Source organism: Lasioglossum baleicum, chromosome 10, assembly GCF_051020765.1.
Source record: "Lasioglossum baleicum chromosome 10, iyLasBale1, whole genome shotgun sequence".
Taxonomy (NCBI): domain Eukaryota; kingdom Metazoa; phylum Arthropoda; class Insecta; order Hymenoptera; family Halictidae; genus Lasioglossum; species Lasioglossum baleicum.
Window position 1 is genome coordinate 13,052,172 of NC_134938.1, and position 25,242 is coordinate 13,077,413.

General features: G+C 40.4%; 1 protein-coding gene across 4 annotated transcripts in view; it reads right to left on the bottom strand.

Moving 5' to 3' along the window:
- The window catches only part of LOC143213031 (A disintegrin and metalloproteinase with thrombospondin motifs 9), a 128,233-nt gene that overhangs the window by 41,926 nt on the left and 61,065 nt on the right, over nt 1–25,242 (bottom strand). For all 4 annotated transcript variants that reach the window (XM_076432475.1, XM_076432476.1, XM_076432474.1 and 1 more), the window contains one exon: nt 2,581–2,770. In XM_076432475.1, the coding sequence (XP_076288590.1) occupies nt 2,581–2,770 (190 nt within the window). The remainder of the gene's footprint in view (nt 1–2,580; nt 2,771–25,242) is intronic.

Sequence of the window (25,242 nt, forward strand, 5' to 3'; positions counted from 1 at the left end):
GATTTTACGATTAAAATGTTTTAGCTGATAAAAATGACAAGGCTCTATTTATTTAGATTTCGTGCAATTTTTATTGCAATATGCGCTTGGATAAAGAAATTTATCGAATCATTTTCCATGTGAGCAACGTCATAATTTCAATAATTATAAAATTAAAAATGTAAGACCAGTCATTCGGTCGGCAATGGTAGGTTTAGTGTTAAAGAATTTAAATAGGTCTTATTCCCAGCTCGTTAAAATTATTAACAAAAAGAAACGAATGTCTACGTAGCTTCTGCATCTTGAAATTAATAATGACAATTTCTATTTCGCATAAAAATCCCGCTGAATTACAACTTCAGTTCCAATTAGCTGGTCGGGAATTAATCAGTACACCGAATATTTCCATTAAATAACGAAGTTGGACGGGGATTGCTAACAAGCCTAACTTTCGTCCGCGAAGGGTTAACGTTCTTTAAATTTGTACGCACGAGTTGCCCGGAGGCTCGGAAAGGGCACAGCATGCCGGGACAGGATAATGAAACTAAAAAAATGGCGAGCCGTCAATTAAAGTGGTGATTCCCTAAGCAGATGAAAGCATTTGTCAGCGAGAAATCTTCATCTTAGGGTAGGCCATTCGCGGGACAGATCTTTCCATTTAGTACTCTACGTTTCTAAAAAAATCAATTTACTCCACTAATAAAGGGCAATCTACGTGGGCCAACTGGCAATTACTCTTTCATTCAGGGTGTGTGGACCAACCTCCTCAACTCAGAGTCGCCAGATGAGAGGAAGAAGTTACCTTCTCTCAACAAACTGGAGTCAAATGGACATTTATATTCTTTTTTAATATGAGCCGTTGACTGATCTTTACTTTACCGGACTCAAAATTTGTGCCTTCTCCTATAATGATGTATTTGGTATGTGATCCAGTAGATTTGTCCCCGGGACGGCTGCAGATCGAAGTTTCGATCCTGTATGATCAACGGTTCGGGAGTTATGCTTGATTAAAGTTGAGCAATCTGCAGTGTTTCTGTCAGGTAAGGGCGCCGCCATATTAGTTTGTAGTGACGGTCGCGCGCCGCTTACTGAGCAGAACAATTAATTAGTTGCTTGCTCGGTAAGCGGCTTGCGGCCGTCACTACCCTTACCTGTCAAAAACACTGAAAAATGCTTAACTTTAACTAACAATAAGCATAATTCCTGAACCATTGATCATACAGGATCGAAACTTCGATCTGCAGACGCTCCGGATACAAATCTACTGGATTACATACCAAGTACATCAAGAGCAGCCTTTTAAAATTTTTCTCTAATGTTTTTACTGTTTCAAATTACACCTGCGCATTTTTGTCATAAACGTATAAAATCCGCTGTCTAGTGGAGAGCCTCTCTGGGTAGAGAGCCGTTTAATTAATAATGAGGCGGTGATTTACACGGCCGGCGAGACGATGCCTCAATAACGGAATTTAATCGAGATGGCGAAACCGGTCGCCCGGCCAAAAAGCTGCCGGTGTCCCCGGGGCCAGATTTATTGTCCGCGAATCTTACGTTAGCCCGAGAATGAACTTTCGCCGTGCGACACAGTGGCGGTTTGAACGGGACGGTCATGAATAAAACGATACGTATCGTATCGAGTCGGGGCCTGGGCATTTGTAGTACTACATGATGCACGTGTGCAGTGTGCATCCGTGCGCCTAATGTGTATGGGCCGAGCGCCATGCATTATTAATACGTTTTCGGCGCGGGACCTCACTCGGGCTTGAAACCCGTCTCCGAGGATTTCGGGTATGCATGCCGGGGACGTGTAACTCTTGCACGGCCGAAGGCTTTGACATCTTGTATGCTTCACTTTTTCGTTTAAGATACAGCGGTGCTCGCTTTTTGCTAAGTCTCCGATCCGAAAGTCAAATTCTTGCGTTACGCGGCAGCGTTTCTCTTCGAGGAATCGACACGAGCACAAGAAAAATGTGCATAATAACAAATGTCTCTTTGTAATGTTTGTTTTACCTTTTCGAATGTTTTATCAGTGTATTGCTGAGATCCTTCCGGTTCAAACGAGTCCAAACACGACGTGGATCGGTCTACTTTTACAGATTTCAAGTACACAGCAATTATGCGTATTTCCTCAATTATGTCATTTATATCATGTCCATAAAACTAGTCCGATATACGTCGTGTTTGGACTCATTTTAATCGGAAGAGTCTCGGCAATCCACTGGTACTGCGTTTGGAAAGATAAGAGGAAAATTTTGTGCAATAACGAATATCTAATTTCTGTAATGTTTGTTTCATCTCTTCGAATGTCGTACCAGTGTGTTGCCGAGATCCTTCCGGTTCAACCGAGTCCAAACACGACGTGATTCGGTCTACTTTTGCAGACTTCGTACGTAACGATCATGTATATTTTCTTAATTATGTCATTTATATCATGACCATAAAACTAGTCCGATATACGTCGTGTTTGTACTCATTTTAATCGGAAGAATCTCAGCAATCATCTGGTACTAAGCTTTGAAAAGTGAAACAAAAATTTGAGAAGAAAGAAATAAGTGAATAATGAAAATTTTTAGTGATGTTAGAATAGACGATTCTACTTACCGATCACACCGCAATTCTTGCTGCTAACTCCATCGTCAGCGTCGTTCGAATGATTGTAATCCGTGGTCAGTGTCCTGTCCCTTTGGATCGCGTGTCGCAACGAAAATTCTAGAGAATTTTTGTCGTTTCCCCGCCACGGTTCCGCTGGCTTGATCATGTAGCTTTCCGTCGACGTTACCATGTGGCCCGTCTGGAAAAAGACGAATACCAAAAATTTGGTGAGTCACTCTGTTGGACACTTTTGTCACTTAATTAGTTTATAAACAATATAAAATAATTTCAATTTTGTAATTAAATTTCAACGTCCAAAGTGAATATCTCCAAGTGAAATTTCCTCAAAACTATGAAAATTTATAACAATAGTGTGTTGTAATTGGTGTGAAAAAGAATAGTAAAAGTTTGTTGGACAATGTTGTTAAATCGCCGGTAGATAGGCGTGGATACGCGAGACGTTTTGCGGATTAGTTATCGCATTCGTTACGATTTATTTATACATGCAGCGCTGCCCTGACATAACTTCCTCGATTTGAATGTGAAACACACCAGCTACACGCGACGCCCCCGCTAAATATATACCACCCACGTAAATTCCGTGTGAGGGCAAACTCGCGGAACAGACGAACCCGTGTAAATCAGGTGAACATAATCGATTAAAACTGGTCCGAATACATTACTCGTAATCACACCGACTGCTGTAAATTACAATTTTCATATACAGTCGCCTCGGAGACCGACACATTTAATTTTATTTTATCGCAAGTATCGGTCATTGAACAGCGTACATCGCGATGGCAAATCGCCAGGAAGCGTACTTACCGAGTTAAAGTACCGCGCTGTGTTGGTTCAACGAAAAGTCCCACCGCTAAGAGTGAACTTTTTCATGCAATGTTTGATGATTTCTTTTCCAACAATTTTACGAACTATTTTCGATTTCAACCGTTCTGAAACTTTCACCGGCGCATTGGCGATATTTTCCCGATTAAAATGAGTCCAAACACGATGCAATTCGGATTACATTTACACGTTTAATCCACGATATATTAAAATCTCGATTATGCGAACAGATTAGTATGGACAGTAAATGTGCTCCGAAGTATGTCGTGTTTGGGCTCGTTTCAATCAGAAAAACGTCACGAATACGTTAGCGAAATTGTGATTGAAAAATAATTACAGACAAGAAAGATTTTTTAGTAGATCAGACCAACTCGAAGAATGAAAGAAGGCTATATATAATCTCAACAATTAAAAAACGTTATTCGCTTATCGTAATTTGTAGCAGAGGGTCAGATTGTAAGAATGATGACCAGCTTGACACAGTCGGGGAATAAGTATTAATTTTAATAGGAACACGGAAGCTGCACGAGCCAGTTTCACGGTGGCTCGGCCAGAAACGAGTCTAATTAAGAAGTTTATAATTAACCTCACCGATTAACCAGTTGTTCGGGACGGAATCGAGTGAAGCAGGTAACTGGCCCAACGAGGGCCAGAAGAAGTAGGGCTAATTAATTATTGCTCCTAATTACAGGAATCTCGGTTCACCGTCGAAAAGGCCGATCGGGTGGACTGGTAAGTAATGACACGATGCGAACAACTCGCTGAAGGGCATGCTACGGTTACTTATCGATTATCAACGCCTACTTAGCGAATCTCCGCCAGCAGTCCCTCCGTTTTCGAGACTAGTTCTGCTTATGTGGAGCGACCATGCGAGCGAAAATAGACAATACAACTGGGAAAGACGTAAACAGTCATCTAGTAGTCTGTCCTTCGGCGTTTCATGTTTGCCTAACTCAAGGACACAGTAGAAGGTCCTGAAATGGTACTTACAGATTTTGTTACGAAACCTCTACCAACATATTGCTGACATTTTTCCGGTGAAAATGAGTCCAAACACGATGCAATTCGGATTACATTTACACGTTTAATCCACGATATACTAGAATCTCGATTAGGCGAACAGATTAGTATGGAAAGTAAATATGCTCCGAAGTATGTCGTGTTTGGGCTCGTTTTAATCAGAAAAACGTCACAAATACATCAGTGAGATTCTTATTGAAGAATAATTAGAAACAAGCAAGATTTGTTAGGGGATTAATATTGTCTTACCGATGTACGGTGACTAAATTATTTTAACAAGTTTCTGTTACTAAATCTAGCCAGACAAATTTTTAAAATAACTGTTACTTATGGCGAACGATTAACACTTGATCAAAGCAGGCTTCGGTGTGTTCTGGCAGGTGAAGCAACCTCAGTGAAACCTGCGTCGTCGACTTCATTGTAACCCGGTCGACCGTTGGCATCCGACGATTAAGAGGACCAAAATGGCGGACAAAGGGAGCCGAATGAGAAAGCAGAGGAACAGGTATGCTTCTGATGGCAGTGGCACTGCGCGGTGCCGCGCCGCGAGCACCAAAGACAACGTGGGCTTTCAGCTGTCATTGCCGTCAGTGGATTACGATAGCCGTAAACGGCTCCCTCGTATCGCGTGTAAAACACGTCGAAAAAAGAAGTTCACCTTTCGACTGTCGGTTCATTCATTCAGAAGCAGGAGTTAGCGGAACGAGGAAGGGCCGGAAATTTATTGCACCGGGTGAAGAAGTCCGTCTCATTGTCAATCCTCTATTTCGAATTGTCACACAGCAATGTTTCATAGCGTCAGGGAAATTCCTTGTAAAACTTGTTGTTTATAATCTCTCAAACTTTTATTGGGACATTTGTGACATTTTATAACCACTCCTCAACACTAAACCTACCGCGAGGGGTCAAATGAACCATTTTAGATTTTTTATTTGACAATTACTAAAATCGTAAAGGTATTTTAAACCCGAACATCTGGAGATCGAGTGATCGTAATAGTACGTTCATGGTACTCGTTGGATTCGTCGTTTCACGCTCTACAATAATATCGAAGAAAATCTATAGGGTGTCGTGTAAAAAAAATCATCGACGATCTTGAATCTCGTTTGGAGAAATTGTTTCGTATAGGAATTTATTGAATATATTTTTTTTACTCCAGTTTATAGTAGAAATCGCACCAAATATAAATCAATTTAATCGAGTTATTTTTATAATACTATACACAGTCACTTTAGATGGTCGGTAGGTTTAGTGTTAATGGAAACGGATTGTCGGCTTCGTTTTTCCGTAATAAAATCCAAGGAATTCTTCGCGGACACGCGCCCGGTCTCCTTTTGAAGAAACCTAATCGAATAAATTCTTTTTTCCAGTCACCGCGCCGTGACATACTGCGGGCGAGCATTGAATCCATCAAGTCCCCGTAATGGCGAAACGCGAACACGACAAATTCCATTTAGAAAATCTGGGTTGAGAACACTCGACTCTAAACCATCAATTTGTAAGGTAACGTTTCACTGCCGACGGGTCCGACGCCATAAGTGTTAACAAACGGTATGGCGTCGGCAAGGCTGCTCGATCATGTTTGTTGTCCTTTGGGGATCAATCATAAAGTTACCCGTGTTAGGTTCTCTCTACTTTTTTTTCTTCTTCTCGCTATGAATCACCTCGAAATTCCGAGGTTCCACGGTTGGTATCCCTGCCCGCCGCCGATTTATTGACTCACTGGCCAAACATTCCGGGAGGAGCTCTCCACGGGATTTGTTTGCTCTTTCGAAAGATAGACCGGAACGCTTCCGACTCTGTACATACAGCCCTGACGTGTAGACGAAACTGTGCTAAATGGATTAGCTCACAAAGGCTCGCTGCTCCAAGCTTGAACTTGGCCCAATATTTCGCATTTCTCGGGAAACTCCCTCCAACCGTTCAAGAATTCACCAGCATCGAAAATATTCTACGGGTAAAATTCATGAATTTATTATTTAATTATTTTGTACGATCTTCAACCACACTTCTCTTCTCGAACTCAAAATTTGTGCCTTTCTCCTATAAATTGTGATGTATTTGGTATGTAATCCAGTAGCTTTGTACCCGAGGCAGCTGTAGGTCGAAGTTTCGATCCTGTCGGATCAATGGTTCAGGAGTTATGCTTACTTAACGTTGAGCATTTTTCAGTGTTTTTGACAGTTAAGGGCGCCGCCATATTGGTTTGTAGTGAAGATCGCGCGCCGCTTACCGAGCAGAATAATTAATTAGTTGGTTGCTCGGTAAGCGGCTCGCGGTCGTCACTACAAACCAATATTGCGGCGTTCTTACCTGTCAAAAACACTGCAGATTGCTCAATTTTAAGCAAGCATAACTCCTGAACCATTGATCCTACAGGATCGAAACTTCAGCCAAGAACTTCACAGGGAAATGTTGTTCAGGATTGTGACCTTGACAACATATTAAGGTCATTGAAATCTGAGTGGAGGAACTTTTCTACGAGTCTACCAAATCGTGATATCTCTTACTCTGCTTGCAGTACCCTCTGAATGTCCCTAATTCTCCGATTTTCAATTTTAATTTTTAATTTTTAATTCCCAAATAGATTGAAACAATGCTGAAAGCGAGCGGAGCATCCACGCCGGTAGAATCTTTCCGTTGAAAAGCTGCAAAGCAGCGGGAGAGAGAGTAGAGTTAGAGGAAGAGGGAGAATTGAATGGCCATCGGTCGTATCGTACGCCCGGTGCATTTGCGATTTGCATTCCTGCAGGCGTGCACCTCCTCGTCCGTGGCTATCCGATGGCACAAAGACTGACTTCAGGGTTACCGAGAACTCTTGGCAAGAACGCTGTTTTTCTCTCCCTCTCTTTCTCTATCTCTCTCTCTTTCTCACCATCCCTTTCCATCTTGGTTCGCTTGTTCCCTCTCTCTTTCTCTCTCTCTCGCTCGCTGTATCCCCGGGTCTCGTCCCACTCACTCTCTTTTTGCCTTTTCGACCGGCGAACACGCTGGCAACGACCTCGAAATCCACTGCTGGAACAACTCATCGACCTTTCGACGTGTTCCACAGCTGATCCCGTGTGCCGTTTTTCCTTTCGATGACCGATTATTTTCGACCACCGCTTTTCCTTTCGCCACCAATCGATCGGAACGACGCAACGTGGTCCGCGAAAGCGTTTCACCGGTTCGGGTGCCTCATTTGCACACTGGCACGGAATAAATTTCATTTGGAAACGGAATTACTTAAAATGGTCGTCCCCGAATTTTTTCATTTTCATTGAATTGTTAATTGTCGGAATTGTCGCGTTTTTTGGAGTTCTATGAATTTAGCACTTTGGATATACACTCACAGAGATGACTTTTTCAAAATAGGAATTACTTATTTGAATTTCTGGGCAAGTTAGAACAATCAGTTTAGCAGATGGTGTGGAGAAGAAATTTTGAAATAAAATTGCAATTGAGTACTAGACTAAAGACTAGGTATACAGGGCGGCCCAAAAATGTCGGAGATCTTTGACAGTGATTCCTCAAGTCATCCGAAGCAACTTTTTCCTTTACGAAAAAGTTCTACGTGGCTTTGTTGAGGAGTTATTAACGAAAAACGCGAACCAATCAGAGTGCAGGCACAGCGCAGACTCCGCCCTAGCGTGGTTTTCAAATGGAATGTTTATTTTCGTTGATAACTCCTGAACGAAGCCACGGAGAACATTTTCGCTAAGGAAAAAATTACTTCAAATTACCCACGGAACCACCTCTACCAATTGTGACATTTTTGACAATACGACGTGAAAAAAATGTCGAAAAATTGCAATGGGTCCAAACAGTATAAAAAATACTTCTTTTTGCTTTAAGAACAATTGCTTTACCGTGTGACATGAGAAAGAAAATTTAAGAAAAATTGCAATGGGTCCAAACAGTACAAAAAAAAAAACAGAGGATGCAGAAAATACAATGTTTCGTTTAATTTCGCGATGACATATCGATCGTACCGAGCACCTCGAAATTTATGATCGCACTTCAAGAGAATATATGTTGAGCAGCCCCAATTTATTATTGCATAAACAGCGCTTAACGATGACGTTTATATCCCAGGATGACGTACAATGAATTTTCTCCGTCGAAAGTGGCTCGCAGCGGTGTGCTCTGAAAACGTAATTAATTAAATAGCATCGTCCGGTGGCGTTTCTTCAAGACCACAAGGAAATTGAGACGAACCAGTCTTGGATCGGCACCCTCGGGACCGGGAGGCCCACTTTCATCACCTTAAAATACAGTTTCACTCTCTCCACTCGAATTACAGACTCACTTTCGCCACCCTCGAGACCCATTCGCAACGCTCGCCGCAGCCGTATGTTTCTCCGAGTTGACCGGACCGAGTGCGTTGCTGCGAAAATATTGCCATAACCAACACGCCCGAGCGTGTTTGGATTTCTAGCTCTCGGTACGCAGCTCTTCAAGACTTTTCTACGATGAATATACTAATCTACTCTTCACCTGTCACGAGTACCCTTCGATAACACGTTTGATGGTCATATTGAACAATATTTAGACAGCGGGTTTTAAGCTTTTATGGCAAAAATGAGTAGGTGTAATTTCAAACAGTGAAAACATTAAGAGAATTTCAAAATACAGTTATATTATTTTCTATTATTATTATTTCCATTATTAATTTATATATTATTTTATATTATTGAGACATAAAATAAATTGTATGTCACTGCAGTTCATTGCAATCCCGGTGGAAAATTTTTATTTCGCATAAAGATCCGCTGTCTAGTCATATTTAATTACTAATTAAATCTTTAATTTTGCAAAAATGAACGATGTTTGGCAAAAATATATATTTTTAATTATTGGACTATTTGTTTTAAGGGTTGAAACAGCAATCAACAAAATGCAGTTTGACGAGGGGAGGGGTTTTTTCGTCGGGTCCCTTTCGGAACGAGACTTTTATGCGATATGTTTTATGCGTTCGATGGGCACCGGAGACACAATGGCGGCTCCTGGGTGGGCTACCGACCTTAAAGTTTCCAATGCAAGCCACAGCAGGCTTTTGCATCCTGTGCACGCTGGATACACTTCTAAAGGAATCGATATTGTAGCAACGTGTGCGGCTGTCGAGCCCGCGGCTGATCGCCTTCACGTTAAATATTCATAAAGAAATTAATTGCCCCGAGTGATGCAATCGGAGCTTGTTCGCAATATGATCCTTTAATTGGCCTCGCAGTTTTGCACCCGTGTAGATTGCAATTTTCCACCTGTTTTGCTCCTTTACACTGCCCGGCAGCCTTCGGAGAGGGGGTAGCCGTTTTTCTTAGATCCTACAGTCTGCTTTTTTCTTAGATCGAGGCTTCACTGTATTTCTAGCTTATTATTTAAAATATAGAAATAGATGTAGCTCCATTGGGATTTAAGATAGGCTGGGGGAAATGCAGAGAAAAGGGGAAGGGGAGGGGAATATATATAATATAAAAATAAATGTAGCTCCTCTAGCTTGAAAATAATGCAAACAATTTCTATTTTGCAATAATATTGAATTCAACTTTGTGCACTCTTTTACTATGCAAATCTATGGTTTACAATATATTAATATTTATTATATATAAATGTTTCTAAGGTTTTGTACACTGAAGTGTTCCCACATTGCTTAATGTGCAACGTAAAACAATTACACTCTCCTTTCTCTTTTGAATTAAATGCTACATCGTTTCGCACGTTGTACACGATATTTATCTGTTCGCATAATCCGCCATCGATTCATTCAGATCCCGTGTTGATCAACCGGCGAAGTGTTAACGTTGCGTAACCGCATAATTGATTAATGATAGTTAAACGAAGCGGATCGTGCCCACTACTGACCCAATTGTTAGCGGCTTCCCACTTTCTTTCACTTGCTAATGATCCGTATACTTCATATCACTCTCGGGCTAGAGATAGCACCGTTACAATGTCGAACAAGTAATAATCAAACACTTCTGTGGTTAAATTATCGAGGGCACCATTTTTTAGTCATTTTTGTAAATCAATTTTTGGGGACACCATTTCTCAGCCATTTTTGTAAATCAATTTTTGGGGACACCATTTTTCAGTCCTTTTTGTAAATCAATTTTTGGGGACACCATTTTTCAGCCATGTTTGTAAATCAATTTTTGGGGACACCATTTATTCAGCTATCTTTATAAATCAATTTTTGGAGACACCATTTTTTAGTCGTTTTTGTAAATCAATATTTGGTGATACAATTTGTTATCCATTTTGGTAATTTAATTTTTGTCATAACACGTGTGTATAAACTGTATTCAGCAAACGATGAAGTGTGGAAAATAATAAAGAGCGATTCGAAATTCGAGCCACTTTATCTCGGCAGACACAAGTAACAATTTGCTGACACGTTCCCCTGTCAATTCCGATCTGATCGCGTGCCGGTGGATCCGGAATGATCGAGAGACCGTGAAGAATTCTTCAGGGAAGATGGCCATCGGAGCGCGAACGACACCAGGGAAATCAAAGGCGAGCCGAAACGTCATCGTAGATCACAATTCAGAGTCAGAGATTCCCAATTAATTTCACCTGTATTACATATCGCGCTTCCCGAGGCCGGCGAGTTCTAAGGAAACAGGTCGGGCCAGATCGTAGCCCAGAAACCCGCTAAATCGGAACTAAACTAACGTGAAGGACGTTCGCGAAGATCTAGCCATTTTCCCCTTTATAAGACGTAGGATCTGAAATGGTTCCGAAAGTATTCGAAACTTAGATCAGAGACAGTTATAATGAATTTTTATTATAAATAATTGTAGATACTTTACGACAGTAATATGTATAAGTAGCTAGGCCGAATCATATTTAGTGACATTGTTACCGTAATGTTAATTATATGTAAAAAAATTTTGTTATAAACCATTTTGTTATGGAATCTTCACTAACATATTCTTGACTCTTTGCCGATTAAAATGAGTCCAAACACAACCCCATTCGGATCATATTTAAATGTTTAATCCACGATATTGTAGAACCTCGTCTATCCTAACTGATCTTTACAAATTCTTTACAGATTCCATACAGTTTGTATCCAGTAATGTTTCACGTATCATCGGTTCGGATAATCGAGGTTCTATTGAACGAGAAAATATTGTTCGAATTATGTCGGGTTTGGGCCCGTGTTTATCAGGAAAATGTCACAAATACGTTGGTAAAATATTTCCCAAAAATATGTATTATAAAGACGAAGATATACAGTGGGTGTAAAAAGTATTCGTACACTTTTTAAATTCTAATAACTTTTTTATAATTGTACCAAACGACCTGATTTTTTATAATCAATTAGAAGCATTGGTTTACGACATGATATGCAAAAAAGATTTTTCAATAATTACAATTATACAAGGTTACATGCAAAAATAGAAAAGGTATTATATTTTTAAAACTTTTTTATTAGCGTCCTTAAATAAAATTTGAAATATATATTTTGTAGATTTAAGGGTCCAAATAAAAAAGTATTAAAAATGCCTTTTTTACTCCTGCACACGTAACCTTGTAAATTATAATTATTTGGAAAATCTTTTTTGCATATCATTTCGCAAACCAATGCTTCTAATTGATTATGAAAAATCAGGCCGCGTTTGGTACAATTATAAAAAAGTTATTAATTTTTAAAAAGTGTACGAATACTTTGTACACCCACTGTACTAAATGATGCCTCTTAGAATATCAATAACCACTTCGAAAGTGCGATGGTTATTTACGATTTATTCTGTTGCAAATATCGGAAAGCTGCCTGTAACATTGAACGTTTAATGTCACTATTTAGGGTTGCATTACGCCGCGAATTTCGATACGGTTCCAGAGATACGAAAGGACTTGGATCGTTTAATATCAATGTAAACGGGGAATAACGAAGCGATGGGGATCTATAAAACGAAGGGGACACGCGAGCAGCAGGCACAGAAAAAATGGGAACGTAAAATCCCGCGGGACGAGCACTAAATTCGCGAGGGAAATTTAGTGGGCTCGTTGCTGCTCGGTATACGATTTTAAGTAGCCCCGGACGCGGTGTGCGTCACCGCACGGGCTTTATCAGAGTACCCGCGTCGAACACCATAAATTTCTGTAATAAAATGACGCCGTTCGGCGCAATCATCTCGAGATCATCGCAGATTTTCGTTCCGATAATAAGAAATCTCCGATCATACTTGCAATTCTTGTAAATGTACCGATCTCGGAAATAGTCGTATAAAATATAGCGTTGGGTTGGAACGAAAGTTTACATCGTTTTTAAATTATAGATTTTTATATTCTATTTATTTATATGGATTTATTCGACAACGTATTTTCCATTCCATTATTATTCAATTAACATATCAATGTCTTAATTTGTCTTGTTTTGTGTTAATGTCTTAATTGAATTTTAATTATCTTAATTTTATCTTAGAACAATTACAATTTTTATTTAGAACAATTATGATGTATTTGGTATGTAATCCAGTAGATTTGTATGCGGGACGGCTGCAGATCGAAGTTTCCATCCTGTAGGATCAATGGTTCAGGAGTTATGCTTGCTTAAAGTTGAGCATTTTTCAGTGTTTTTTACAGGTAAGGGCACCGCCATATTGGTTTGTAGTGTTGCGCGCCGCTTACCGAGTAGAATAATTAATTAGTTGGTTGCTCGGTACGCAGCTCGCGGTCGTCACTACAAACCAATACGGTGGAGCCCTTACCTGTCAAAAACACTGAAAAATGCTCAACTGTAGGCAAGTATAACTTGTGAACCATTGATCCCACAGGATCGAAACTTCGATCTGTAGCCGCCCCAGGTACAAATCTACTGGAATGCATACCAAATACATCATAATTTATAGGAGAAAGGCACAAATTTTGAGTTCGGTAAAGTAAAGTTCACCAAAATAAAAATTGTCTTCATCAATTGCAAGACACGTAAGCCATATAAAACTTTCTTTCTATTTTCAACAGTTTTAATAAATCGGGAATAACATGCGGGCGCTTTTAAATTGTCTTAACCTCTTGCCATACTTTTTCTTTTACAGTTACAGTGTTTAGAACGTCTTTATGCACAAAAACGTCGTAGAAGCGAAAAGAAAATGTACATTTTTTGTATGGTTACATTTATTTTAATGCTTAAATATTGATTACAAACGAAACAAATTTGATTATATCTTTCATATTTGTTAGACTTTGTTAAAAACCTTCATCACGAGCCTGCCTCGTCAAAGGGGTTAATGTTTTTACTGTTTTAAATTACATCCACCAATTTTTGTAATGAATGCATAAAATCGGCAGTCTAATGATAAGCGACGTTTCAGCGAGACATTTTCGGTGGGTCTGGAACTGTCGACAATGTTTTGTAAAAATAAATCGTACAAGGATGCAGCGTCTTTCGGGACGGTTGGAGGTCGGCTCGAGTGAATTATGACGGGAAGAGGAAGGGAATCCGGTCGCGGGGGTCGTAGGAAGAAAGGAGGCAAGGAAATAGGCGAGGTTCTTGACCGTGATACGGTGTCTCGGGCCGTTTTCGGGATTGGTCGAATTCTTTTCTCAGCGTGACTCTCTGATGAGGGTTTTCTCGCTTTGTCTCCTTGTATCTTTTCGACGGTAGACTCCTCGCGATGAAAAAAATAAAAGAACGATCTCAGACGTCCGCTTTTTTGGCGATGCGCCAGGCACGCGCATGAGAATCAACAATTCCCACGCTGGATCCGGCGAACAGTGGTCTAGACGCGCCAAATATCAGAACCGTAACTCACCGTGTCGAGTCTACGCGACGAACGCGGCTGCTAGCGGGCGGACACTATGATTTACGAAGAAATATTAATGCGTTTTAGGAAGCTTGAATTGTTTACGTTTGTTGACGTTTTTCTGATTAAAATGAGTCCAAACACGACACCATTCGGACCATATTTGCTCCGACGCCGGGTCTATTTTGGCCCGGGGTATCAAAATCGTCGTTTAACTACTCAATTCTTGATGATTAAATTAAATTAATGTTACATTAGGACCAACAGGAGGCTAACTTAAAATATGTTTAAAAAATTGATAAATAAAGTTTTAAATTAAATTGTTGTTAAATTGTATAATGAATCTTGTGGTATAAAGATCGCTCTTTAGATTTAAATTAAACTGTGTACATGTGAAACACATGTATATATTCATATTATAATGAAGAATCCAGATATCGGTTCGGATAATCGAGGCTCCACAATATCGAGGATTAAACAATTAAATATGATCCAAATGGGGTCGTGTTTGGTATCATTTTAACCGGAAAAAAGTCACGAGTATGTCAGTAAAAGTTTCATAAAAGAAATCATTAGAGATCAAAGAATTTTGTTACGTATAAATAACATTGAATTTTTATTTTGCATAATGATGCGCTGTCTATTATTGACAGAAGGGTTCGTCGGATTCGATCGACGAGCATCGATTGTTCGGCGAAGATTGACGGGCCCGATTCACAAACGTCCGTACCTGAATCTCTTGAAAGCCTTCCTCGTCCCGGCTCGTTACGAGTTTCTTTCACCCTGTTCGTCACCGTTTCGCGGCGCTAGGATGTTTGTTCTCGTTCCGGTGAATAGAAAGTGAAAACGTTGCCAGCTACATAATCGAACCGGTTGATTGATAGTTACGGCCCGGTCTGCCTACCGTTTATTTACTTATCGGCCCGTTAAAGTACCCGGTCCGACAGACGAAAACGAAAAAATGACAACGAGAATATTTTCGGTACGTTTACGCAAGTTGCCCGACGACGGCAGCCCGTGACACCAGATAACGGTCCGACTACCGTTTCCCTATTAATCTTTCGCCGCACTCTCTATCTCTCTACCTGTCGCTCTAAATTAAACTAAAACACCAATGCATATTGTCAATCGGAACGTGATAATTTTCAACTCACAGGAAGCGTAGTGGCGCCCATTTGTTCGTCAATCTGTGTTCATTGCACTTTCTCCTCGACGTGTTAACTAACCAAAATGTTTATACAAATTTTTATGTAACAATCTGATAGATTTGTAATTTAAAGGGACGTTCTTATGTGAACGATGTAAGATTTAATCATTTGTATGAATTCTTTTCAGAGGATCTTTACGCAGAAATTTTCAAAAATGTTGTGCTTAAAAGGGGTGGTTCCTTAGGTTATTTATAGAAACTTTTTCCTTTGCGAGAATGTTCTACGAGGCTGCGTTAAGGAGTTCTTAACGAAAAACGCGCTAACTCCGCCCCGGCGACAGGTCCCACTGAGCGGCGCGTTGCCGTTGGTCGAGAGGCGGGGCTTGTCGCCGGGGCGGAATCCCTCAGCGGTTTCCACGCCCTTGGTCCATGGTTTTTCGTTAATAACTCCTGAACAAAGCCTCATAGAACATTTTCGCAAAGGAAAAAGTTGCTTCAAATTGTCTCAGGAATCAACCTTTTCAAGGAAGTACATTTTTGGGACATGCTGTGGATCCAGTGCACAGTAGAAGCAAACAATTATAAAAAAAAATAATAAATGTACCTACAGCTTCTGTGCCTTGTAATAAAAAGTTTCAAAATTGTATAAAACTGGGAAGACCCTACAGAGATCTGACAACAATTTTCCAGTTGCATAACAATTGCAATGCATACTATTTCTAATGATTAAACAGCTAATGAAAATTTAACTAAACCCGCACGTAATTAGTATCTCTTATTCGATCTGCGCTGAATAATTCAAGTCGCACAATCCGCTAATAAATCAGCCGATAATTGCAACCGCAAAATCGATGGAGTATGATTTTGTTATTACGCGGATAAGATCAGTCGAAGTGTCCGAATAATATATACGATAACGATATATTTAACAGCACGTGCTCTTCTTGCCGAACATAATCTGGCTCGCGTCATCGAAATCACGTACGATTTACAGTGACCAGCCCGAAGGCGAAGACGGAGATAATTGTAATACGATTTGACTTAACGATCCGTGACTGAAATTTAAACAGGCTGCCTCCGCTGTCACATTTAAAATAACAATCGTGACTCATGGTTCTTCGAGCTTTTCTCTTGTAAACAATCCCGGCGCCGGTTGACGCTCGAAGAGACCGCTCCCGCTGAATTAAATCGACTGTTCTCTTATAACTTTTTATCTTTATGGTGCATCATCACTTTTTATTATGTCTTACATTCATAACAATTTTGGTTCCCAGTGTTTTATCGCGAGGGAGTTGAAACAATGGTTTAAATTAAAACCAAACCGTTGTGCGACTTTTTCAACAAAAACTTCAATTTTAGATCTGAAAAATTTGTATACGTCGACAATTTTAATCGATATCGTAATTGAACCTGATTTCAAGAGTGGTTGGTAAAACCTGAGAATTTAAATAGAGTAATCGTAAATTTGGGTAAAAATTGACCCAAATCCAAGGTTAAAATAAAACGAAGAATATTAGACGTTTGTAAACTGTAATATATAAAAGTTTGGAAAAAATATTTAAAAAAAATCAAGGTCACATTAATTTCTGAAATATGAATATTAAATTCTTATTTCGGGATGTTGACCTACCATATTGCGGTTGTGAACCGATAAATAATACCAGAACAACTTTTTCCGTTCTTTTCGCAACAAGTACCCACCATGTGGCGTGCGAAAGGGTTAAGGTCAAGCACTGTCAAGGTCACCCTTCAAACAGTATAGTCCATTACAGTTGAACTCGGAACAGTTCAGCCGATTAGAGTTAGTCTGTTCCTCGTAACCTGTAAAGGGTTACACCGCCTCGGTCTCGCGTATATTAAATATTAGAGCATAAATCTGCAATGTTATAATCGGTTTAACTAAACGAACTGGACAATCCACGCGGCCGCTCTTATTGGCGATATTCGGTGCTGGATTAACCACTAAACGAAGAGATTTTTATTAACACAGAAAATTTATTTGTTTACATAGTCTCTAGTAAACTAATCCTCCTAAAATCTCAAAAAATCTGAGGTCGTTAGGTTCAATTTTAAAAAGGTTATTATTTTCTCAGTTAATTTAATTAATTTTGTCCCCCGACCGTAGATGTTAATTAACAAATCCGGACATCCCACAGTAATAATTAGATTTGATGCATTTATGACAAAAATGTGTAGGTGTAATTTGAAACAGTAAAAACATTAGAGAAAAATTTTAACTGGCTGCTCTTTACTTAAATAAATTATAGTGTATTTGGTATATGTAATCCAGTAGATTTGTACCCCGGGCGGCTACAGATTGAGTTTCGATCCTGTAGGATCAATGGTTCAGGAGTTATGCTTGCTTAAAGTTGAGCAATCTGCAGTGTTTTTGACAGGTAAAGGCGCCGCCATATTGGTTTGTAGTGACAGTCGCGCGCCGCTTACTGAGCAGAACAATTAATCAGTTGGTTGCTCGGTAAGCGGCTCACTGTCGTCACTACCCTTAACTGTCAAAAACACTGAGAAATGCTCAACTTGAAACAAGCATAACTCCCGAAGCATTGATCCTACAGGATCCAAACTTCGATCTGTAGCTGCCCCAGGTACAGATCTACTGGATTACATATCAAATACATCATAATTTATAGGAAAAGGCACAAATTTTGAGTCCGGTAAAGTAAAGTTTTCCCAAAATGACTGATAAATAGGTATAGGTCGTTGAAGTGACCCTATTGAAGTAGACTAAAATTGTTTTTAATTGCTCAGGGCCTTTTGCGACAGTTATGAAGATAGGGTAAACGTCGTAGAAGTTTTTTTTCGTGTTTTCCCGGCGCTCATAGCATCTAATTAGCATCCGGGCGGTCTTCGCGTTTATCAGAACACCTGGCTCGCGGAACTGTTGCGAGTTCATAATCGCGTGCGATAAACGGCCGATTAAAGGATCTAGATCGGCTGATCGCTCGGTGGATCGACGATCCCGATCACAACCGCAATGGTCAAACTAGGTCTCTAGCGTTATTACACCCTATTAGCCGACACTGGAACTGGTTTTTCTATCTGTTACAGACTTGTTCGCGCGGTTGTCCTTCCCTGCGATTTACGGTTACGGATTTCCTGTGGGACGGGGCTGTTCCGTGTATCCCCGAGATGATTCCCGCGGGAATCGCATAAATAGACAACGTATCGTTACGCAACATTTTCTCCCTGAATTGTTAATATGCTTACAAGCTAAATATTTTTGCTGTTTTAAATTACACTCACTCAATTTTGTCATGAATAATAAATTATTTAATAACACAGTGTCAGCATTTTTCACAACCAGGATTTTCAACTTAAAAATCCGAATTAATTCCAGTATGTGCACCTGGGTGTTTGTCACGTGTTCGATTTTTTCAGAATTTTCAAAATGGAGGAAACAGGGTAAAAAAATTAATGATATCGATTTACCCTAGGTAACTACCCCCTCAGGACATAGGGTTAAACTTTTACACGACATCTTGCTTGTTGTCGCCCTTTTGCTATGAACAATCTCCACTAAAGTTATAAACAAATCTCTGCCACTGATCTTTTCTCACTATTCAGGATAATTTTGAAGCGTGGTCCTGGTTTCCTACGAAGAACCCGTCGATCATCGAGAAAATTCGCGTCCTCCGAGGGTAATTATCGCAGGGGAACAATAAACTTCGATAGCAAGCGGAATGTTGACTGCACGGGACAGTGACATCACGGGCGTCGAGAGCGCCTGGATAACGATACGATCTCGTTGTTGGTGTCTCGTAAAGTAGCGGGGCAATTTATAGGCGCGCGTGGGAGACTTTTATAAAGGCTGATTATCGCGGTCCTCGCGTACCCTTGTCCTTGTTCATTAACGCGATTCCAGCGTTTCAAGCAGAGAAATCTGCGGCTAGGGGTAATTCCATCTGGACACACTGCTCGTAAAATTTTGCGAGCGACCATAATGAGCCGCGGAACGGGTGGATCATAAACCAGATTCGAGAACGTCGTCGTCGTCGTCGTCTGCGGTGACGATCCCGATTGGAAAATATTCGTATCGCGGTCCTTGATTAACGGCCTGCACAATACCGACACCGCCGGAGTGCTTCGCGCGATGCCTCATTATTTATTTACTGCGATTGGGCGCGAAGGCGCCCCTTGTTTATACAGAACCATCTTTCATTAGTCGCGCGCGCCGCGCTTAAACCCTCGCCCTACAATATCGAGTCAGACGTCTGATGAAGATCCTGAACAGACTGCGGATCGTGGGAAACAGAAACAACAGAAAAATTCATTTCATCCCTTTAAGAGTTTGTTACATAAAAGCGACATAAGAACATGCTTCAATTTTTAAAATTTTTACTGGTTTATATTTCACCCAACCAATTTCTTCGTAAATGCACAAAGATACCCGCAGTCTAGTTATTAATTTAATTCGTAATCAAATTCTATTTCGTTGTAAAATGAATTAAAAATTGACCAAATATTTTTTACGTGTAATTTCAAGGTCGAAGGGAAGCTTTCAAGGTCGCAGGAAAGCTTTCAAGGTCGTCGATGTTTTTTTTAAATCAACCACATGTATTTTTGTATTGCATTGCGTGTAGCTCATAAAAAAAGTTCAAATAGGAATTGTGACATGAACTTTAAATGACCCAGAGCTCCGAAGATGAAGGTCAAACTTGAATTTCGTTTGTAAGGAGAATGCGGACTCGAAAAATGCTTGCACCTGTTCAAAAAGTGTCTTTCAAACTACTGAAGAAATTGTGTACTTTGTCAAAATTTAGGAACATATTCTGGGGGTGACACTTAAGTGAGGCTACATAAATTAGGGGTCTTGTCTTTACCACTTGGACATGAATCATTGCCGATGAAAAAATACATGTTAGATAGTTTCTCAGCAAACTATTACATTGTGACACTTAGCGATGCCCCTCGTCAGAGTAATTTGTCAATTACCGCGACATCGTTTCGAGATTTTGTTTGATTTGAGGATCAAAGATCAACGGAGGGTTCCGTTTCAACAATTCGAAGAATCACCGAATTAAAAAGCGTGTTGAATAAATAGGATCGAGAGAATTTTGTTCTGTCCTCCGCAGAGCTGACATTGAAGAGAATTAGTTTGATTTAGACTTTCCAACATATTCTGCTAATAAGGTTAACAAGAGCACGACAACGGTCGACGATGTCCAACTAAAAGGATAAATTGACGCTTAATGGATCGCCCATTTAAACTAATTAATTAGATAAATTGGAACGGAGAGGAATGCCTCGGTAATTTGTTTCCCTCGTCGGGCTATTTCTGGCGACCAATAATAGATGAGGACAGAGGAGAAGCACGATCGGCGCACGATCTATAGATCGCACGCGTGATAAGAAGACTAATTACGAATCGTGACTGTGATCTCAGACAAGTTCCGCGATGCAGCGTGAATAAAGATTGGCGATGGTTAAACGCTCCAGGTCACGTGGCCCGAAATGTCTGAAAAGTATTTTGTTTATATAAACAAATTTATAAATTGATTATAAGTTTACCACTTTCCACAGCAAAAAATTTAGAAAGTTCAGTAATTAATCGATCGATGCAACGATTCTGGTTGAAAGTGGCTACTCTCAATTATCTAATATTCAATTAGCTATACAAAAAATAATATAATTATAATATATAATTTAATCAATTAAAATTGAGTGTCTGAAAAATATTGTATTTGAACAAGGTGATTCCACAGGTCGTTTGAAGCAACTTTTTCCTTTGCAAAAATGCTCTCCTTGGCTCCGTTCAGGAGTTATTAACGAAAAACACGGGCCAATGTGGGCGTGGCTGCTGCGGACTTGCCTTCGGGGCGGAGTCCGATAACTGATCCCGCGCTGATTGGTCCGCGTTTTTCGTTAATAACTCCTGAACGGAGCCACGGAGAACATTTTCGCAAAGGAAAAAGTTGCTTCAGGTGACCACAGGAATCCTTCGAAGAAAACACAATATTTTATCAATACTTAATATTTAATTAGCGCTGCATAAACCTAGTGTTACCTAGAATTACATTTATCGTGCTATGACCCGGACAAAATGATCCTGGAGGGTGCAGCGCTTTGTGGGAGAGACTGTACCCTCGTAAAGCTTGCGGGGATCGGAAAAAGCGTGTGCACATCCCGCTAGAAACTGTCGAGTCGATAGCGTCCCCTTATCATTCGATAAGTCGGTCGACGCGGTGCCGCGAAGAAAAACGATTTCACGTGGGTGAGACTTTATCCCGGTTGCGTTACCGATAAGGACATCCACGTGCAGAATATCCGGCGTTCACGGTTCGAAAGGCTGCCTCGCGGGAATGCCAGCAAAAATGGTACGTGGGCCGGTAGTAAAAGATGCACATCCGCGAGGCTGGCAGTTTTTTATTCGACCGAGCGGCAGACTGTCCTTTCCTTGCGAAACGACTGTATCTCGAACGAGACTAATTTATTGCGGGCCGCTCTTCGACGTCGACGCGATTTTCACTGGTTCTTTTGCCCTACTACGCGGATAGAACAGTCAAAAATTCTAGCTGAATTTAAATTGCTAATTTTTCGACCTCCTTCACGCTGGGAACACGTTCACCTCACTTGGACAATTTCAGTTTTGCATGAAGATGCGATGGTTTTATTGATAATTATTTATTAATTACCTTCCTCGTACCTATTACCTATTTATGAATCACATTTTATTATATTTTTTAAATAGAAAAATTAATTCCATCAATATTGTCAACGTAGAAGACTTTAATGGTGGGATTAATGCTAACTATACAGTGAAACGGGGTCCACACGCACGGACTCCGAAGCAGTCGCCAAGAGGATGACCAAACCATTCGAGACAGTCAACGTTCCCAGGACCGTGCGTAGGCTTTATTCGCCACTCTTTTGTTTGTTTTGACCCCGAAGCGTATTTTTTAATCAACTGAGAAGATTCATTGTTTTTCTCCAATCGAGAAGTATTAAATCATAGAAGATTTATTTTTCTCACCAGAAGGAGCTCGAGAAAACAGAATAAACCGAGTGTGAATCACGTTTGGCAGTGTTATAAACAGATCCTCGCATTTCTGTTTCAATCGAGTGATCTCGATCGATGTACAATTGTGTAATACAGTTGCGTACTACAAATATACCGCGAAGCGTAAACAATCTGATATTTCAGAAAACTGTTATTTGACACTTAAGTGAACAATCGGGGCTGACGCGGTCCCACAATCATTATTTAATATGTAGCTATTAATAACATTTGTGGATTTAGATGGAATTTTAAACGATGTACTTACTTGATGTAATTTAAATAGAATTTTGAAAATCCAGTGAAGGGTCAAAATCAATCGTCCTTTTATCTCAACAAATTTTTCAGCCACGAATTTTCCAGATCGAACAACGCATTTAATAGAAAATGGCAGACACTACTAGTGCAAGTACACTCGGTATCCTGCAGCCGAGGCGTAGGTTTAGTTACTTTTAACACGGTCTGCTTAGTCTTACGGCAACGTGTAGGATGAAAGAGCGTACGTCTCGTTTAAAATCAGCGAACGGTGAGCTATCTGCTAAAATCGATCGGCAAGGTGAGTAGGAGTCAGCAGATACGTTCGATGTGTAATAATATCAAGAAATCGAATGGTAACGTAAATCGCTTTATTATTATCCTGCATTGATGCATCAACACGCTGAAATCTACAGGGTGTCTCAAAATTCATTCAACATGAAACGGAAATGAGAGGTTCCAGAGATCATTTGAAGCAACATTTTCCTTTGCAAAAATTGCGTCCGCGGCTTTGTTAAGGAGTTATTGACGAAAAACACTACTGTGCCAACACGCGTCTAGGTCGCGCTGTGATTGGTGCGTGGTTTTTCGTTAATAACTCCTTAACAAAGCCGCGGACGCCATTTTTGCAAAGGAAAATGTCGCTTCAAATGATGTCAGGAATCTCCCATTTCCGGATGTCAAAGAAATTTTGAGACACTCTGTATAAATTCCATAGAGCCACTGACTATTGTGTAGAATACCGTTTTATTTTCTACTGCATCGTTACCTGTGGCTGTACTTTCATCACCCACCCTGTAGATATAAAGTACATACAGTGGAAATTGTTCACCATGGTTAAATGTAAATTAAACTACGGTGAAAAATGTTATACTTGAACGGGACAATTCCTCCAGTGATTTAATTCTAAACAAACGAACCGTCGCCGGCACAAATCGTAAATAGCACGCGAGACCATAAACTCGAGATCTTGTTAAAAATACACTCACAGCGCAATCAGCAGGGGAGCGCCTAAACTAGAGGAACCGAGCGGATCAGCAAGATGCAAAGGGTCGGATAAAGAGGATATCGGGAATTTGACCCCTGGCCACATGCACCCAGCACAAATTTCTTCGAGCGGTTCCTCGAACGACGCGTGGTCTTCCGACTAGCGATTAGATCAAATTTATTTATTATTCATTTATTTTTATGCATTTATAAGAAAAATGAGTGGGTGTTAATTTAAAACAATAAAGACATTAGAAGAATTTAAAAATATTGTTACATTATTTTTGACCTATTGAACATATTAAGAAAATAAATTTCCCTCCAGTTTGTTGCAATTTAGGTAGAAAGTTTTTATTTTGATATCACTCTAACCCATCACTTCTCCCGAGTAAAAATCCCGATTATTTCCATTTTCCGAAACAATTGCACAGGGTTCAAAACGATCCAGAATTTAAACCGTGTCGAGAGACACTCGAACCCATCACTACTCCCGAGTAAAAATGAGCGTCGTCGATAGGGATCGATCGTACCGTCAATTAAGCGAGGAACATCCTGCCAATAGAACTATTTTCGACAGCGTGTCGGCTTGTGTCAGGACACAAGGTCCATTTGATCCATTTATTCCATTAGCTTCAGACAGGTAACATTAGGTGTGGTCACGAATAAGAGGCTCCCGCTTTTACCAGTTGATTCTAGATCCGATCGAATCACGATCTTTTCGTCAGACTATACAAGCCGAGCTGTGTATTCTGGAAGTTCGTGGATCACAATGGGTTTCCTGTGTGCTAAGAATAGCGCGAGTCATTGGCAGCGAAGGGTCCACAAAAAATTTCGCACCGATTCGGCGCCGTAATAAGCCGCTCTTCGCCTGGACGAAAAACAGTTTCCGAAATCCCATAATCATGGCCTTCGGTGCATAAGGTGTACTCGAAAGATGTAATCTTTTCCTAATAAGTACTCTAATTAAAATTGTTCTGTTTTTTCGCCTTTCAATATTTTATTTTTTCTATGTTCATTCAGTTCAAGATATCTCGAAACTTTCAGTATACAGGGCGTCCAAAAAATATTGTACCTGAACGGGGTTATTCGTCAGGTCATTCGAAGCAACTTTTTCCGTTGCGAAAATGCTGTGCGCGGCTTCGTTCAGAAGTTATGAACGAAAGAACACTGACAGATTAGAGCGCCACCGTTGGCCGAGAGGCGGAGTCAGCCCGCAGTAGCCACGCTCTTATTGGCCCGTGTTTTTCGTTAATAACTCGTGAACGAAGCCGCATAGAACATTTCCGCAAAGGAAAAAGTTGCTTTAAATGACCTGAGGAATCGGCCCGTTCAAGTACAACATTTTTAGCTAGTTTAATTCACATGTAACGTGCACAATTTTCACTGTGAGCCACTGTATCTTTTTCTTTAATCTACAGGGTGGGTCCGAATGATTCAGAGATCTGAAAAATATGAGTGGCGCCACAGTTATAGAGTGTACCTGGCCGGAGGAGGTTCGCACGTGCGAAAACAGGGTTTAGCGGCCGTTGGTTCTGCACGCGCGAGCCAAAGTAACCCTCGGGAGAGAATCTGCGCAGTGTTTTCGAAGCAGTTATACGATCCGCCGGTTGTAAGCAACGACCAGCGGGGAGTCGGTCCAACGCCTAGATACCTAAGTCCCTGGTGCGCGCGTGCGA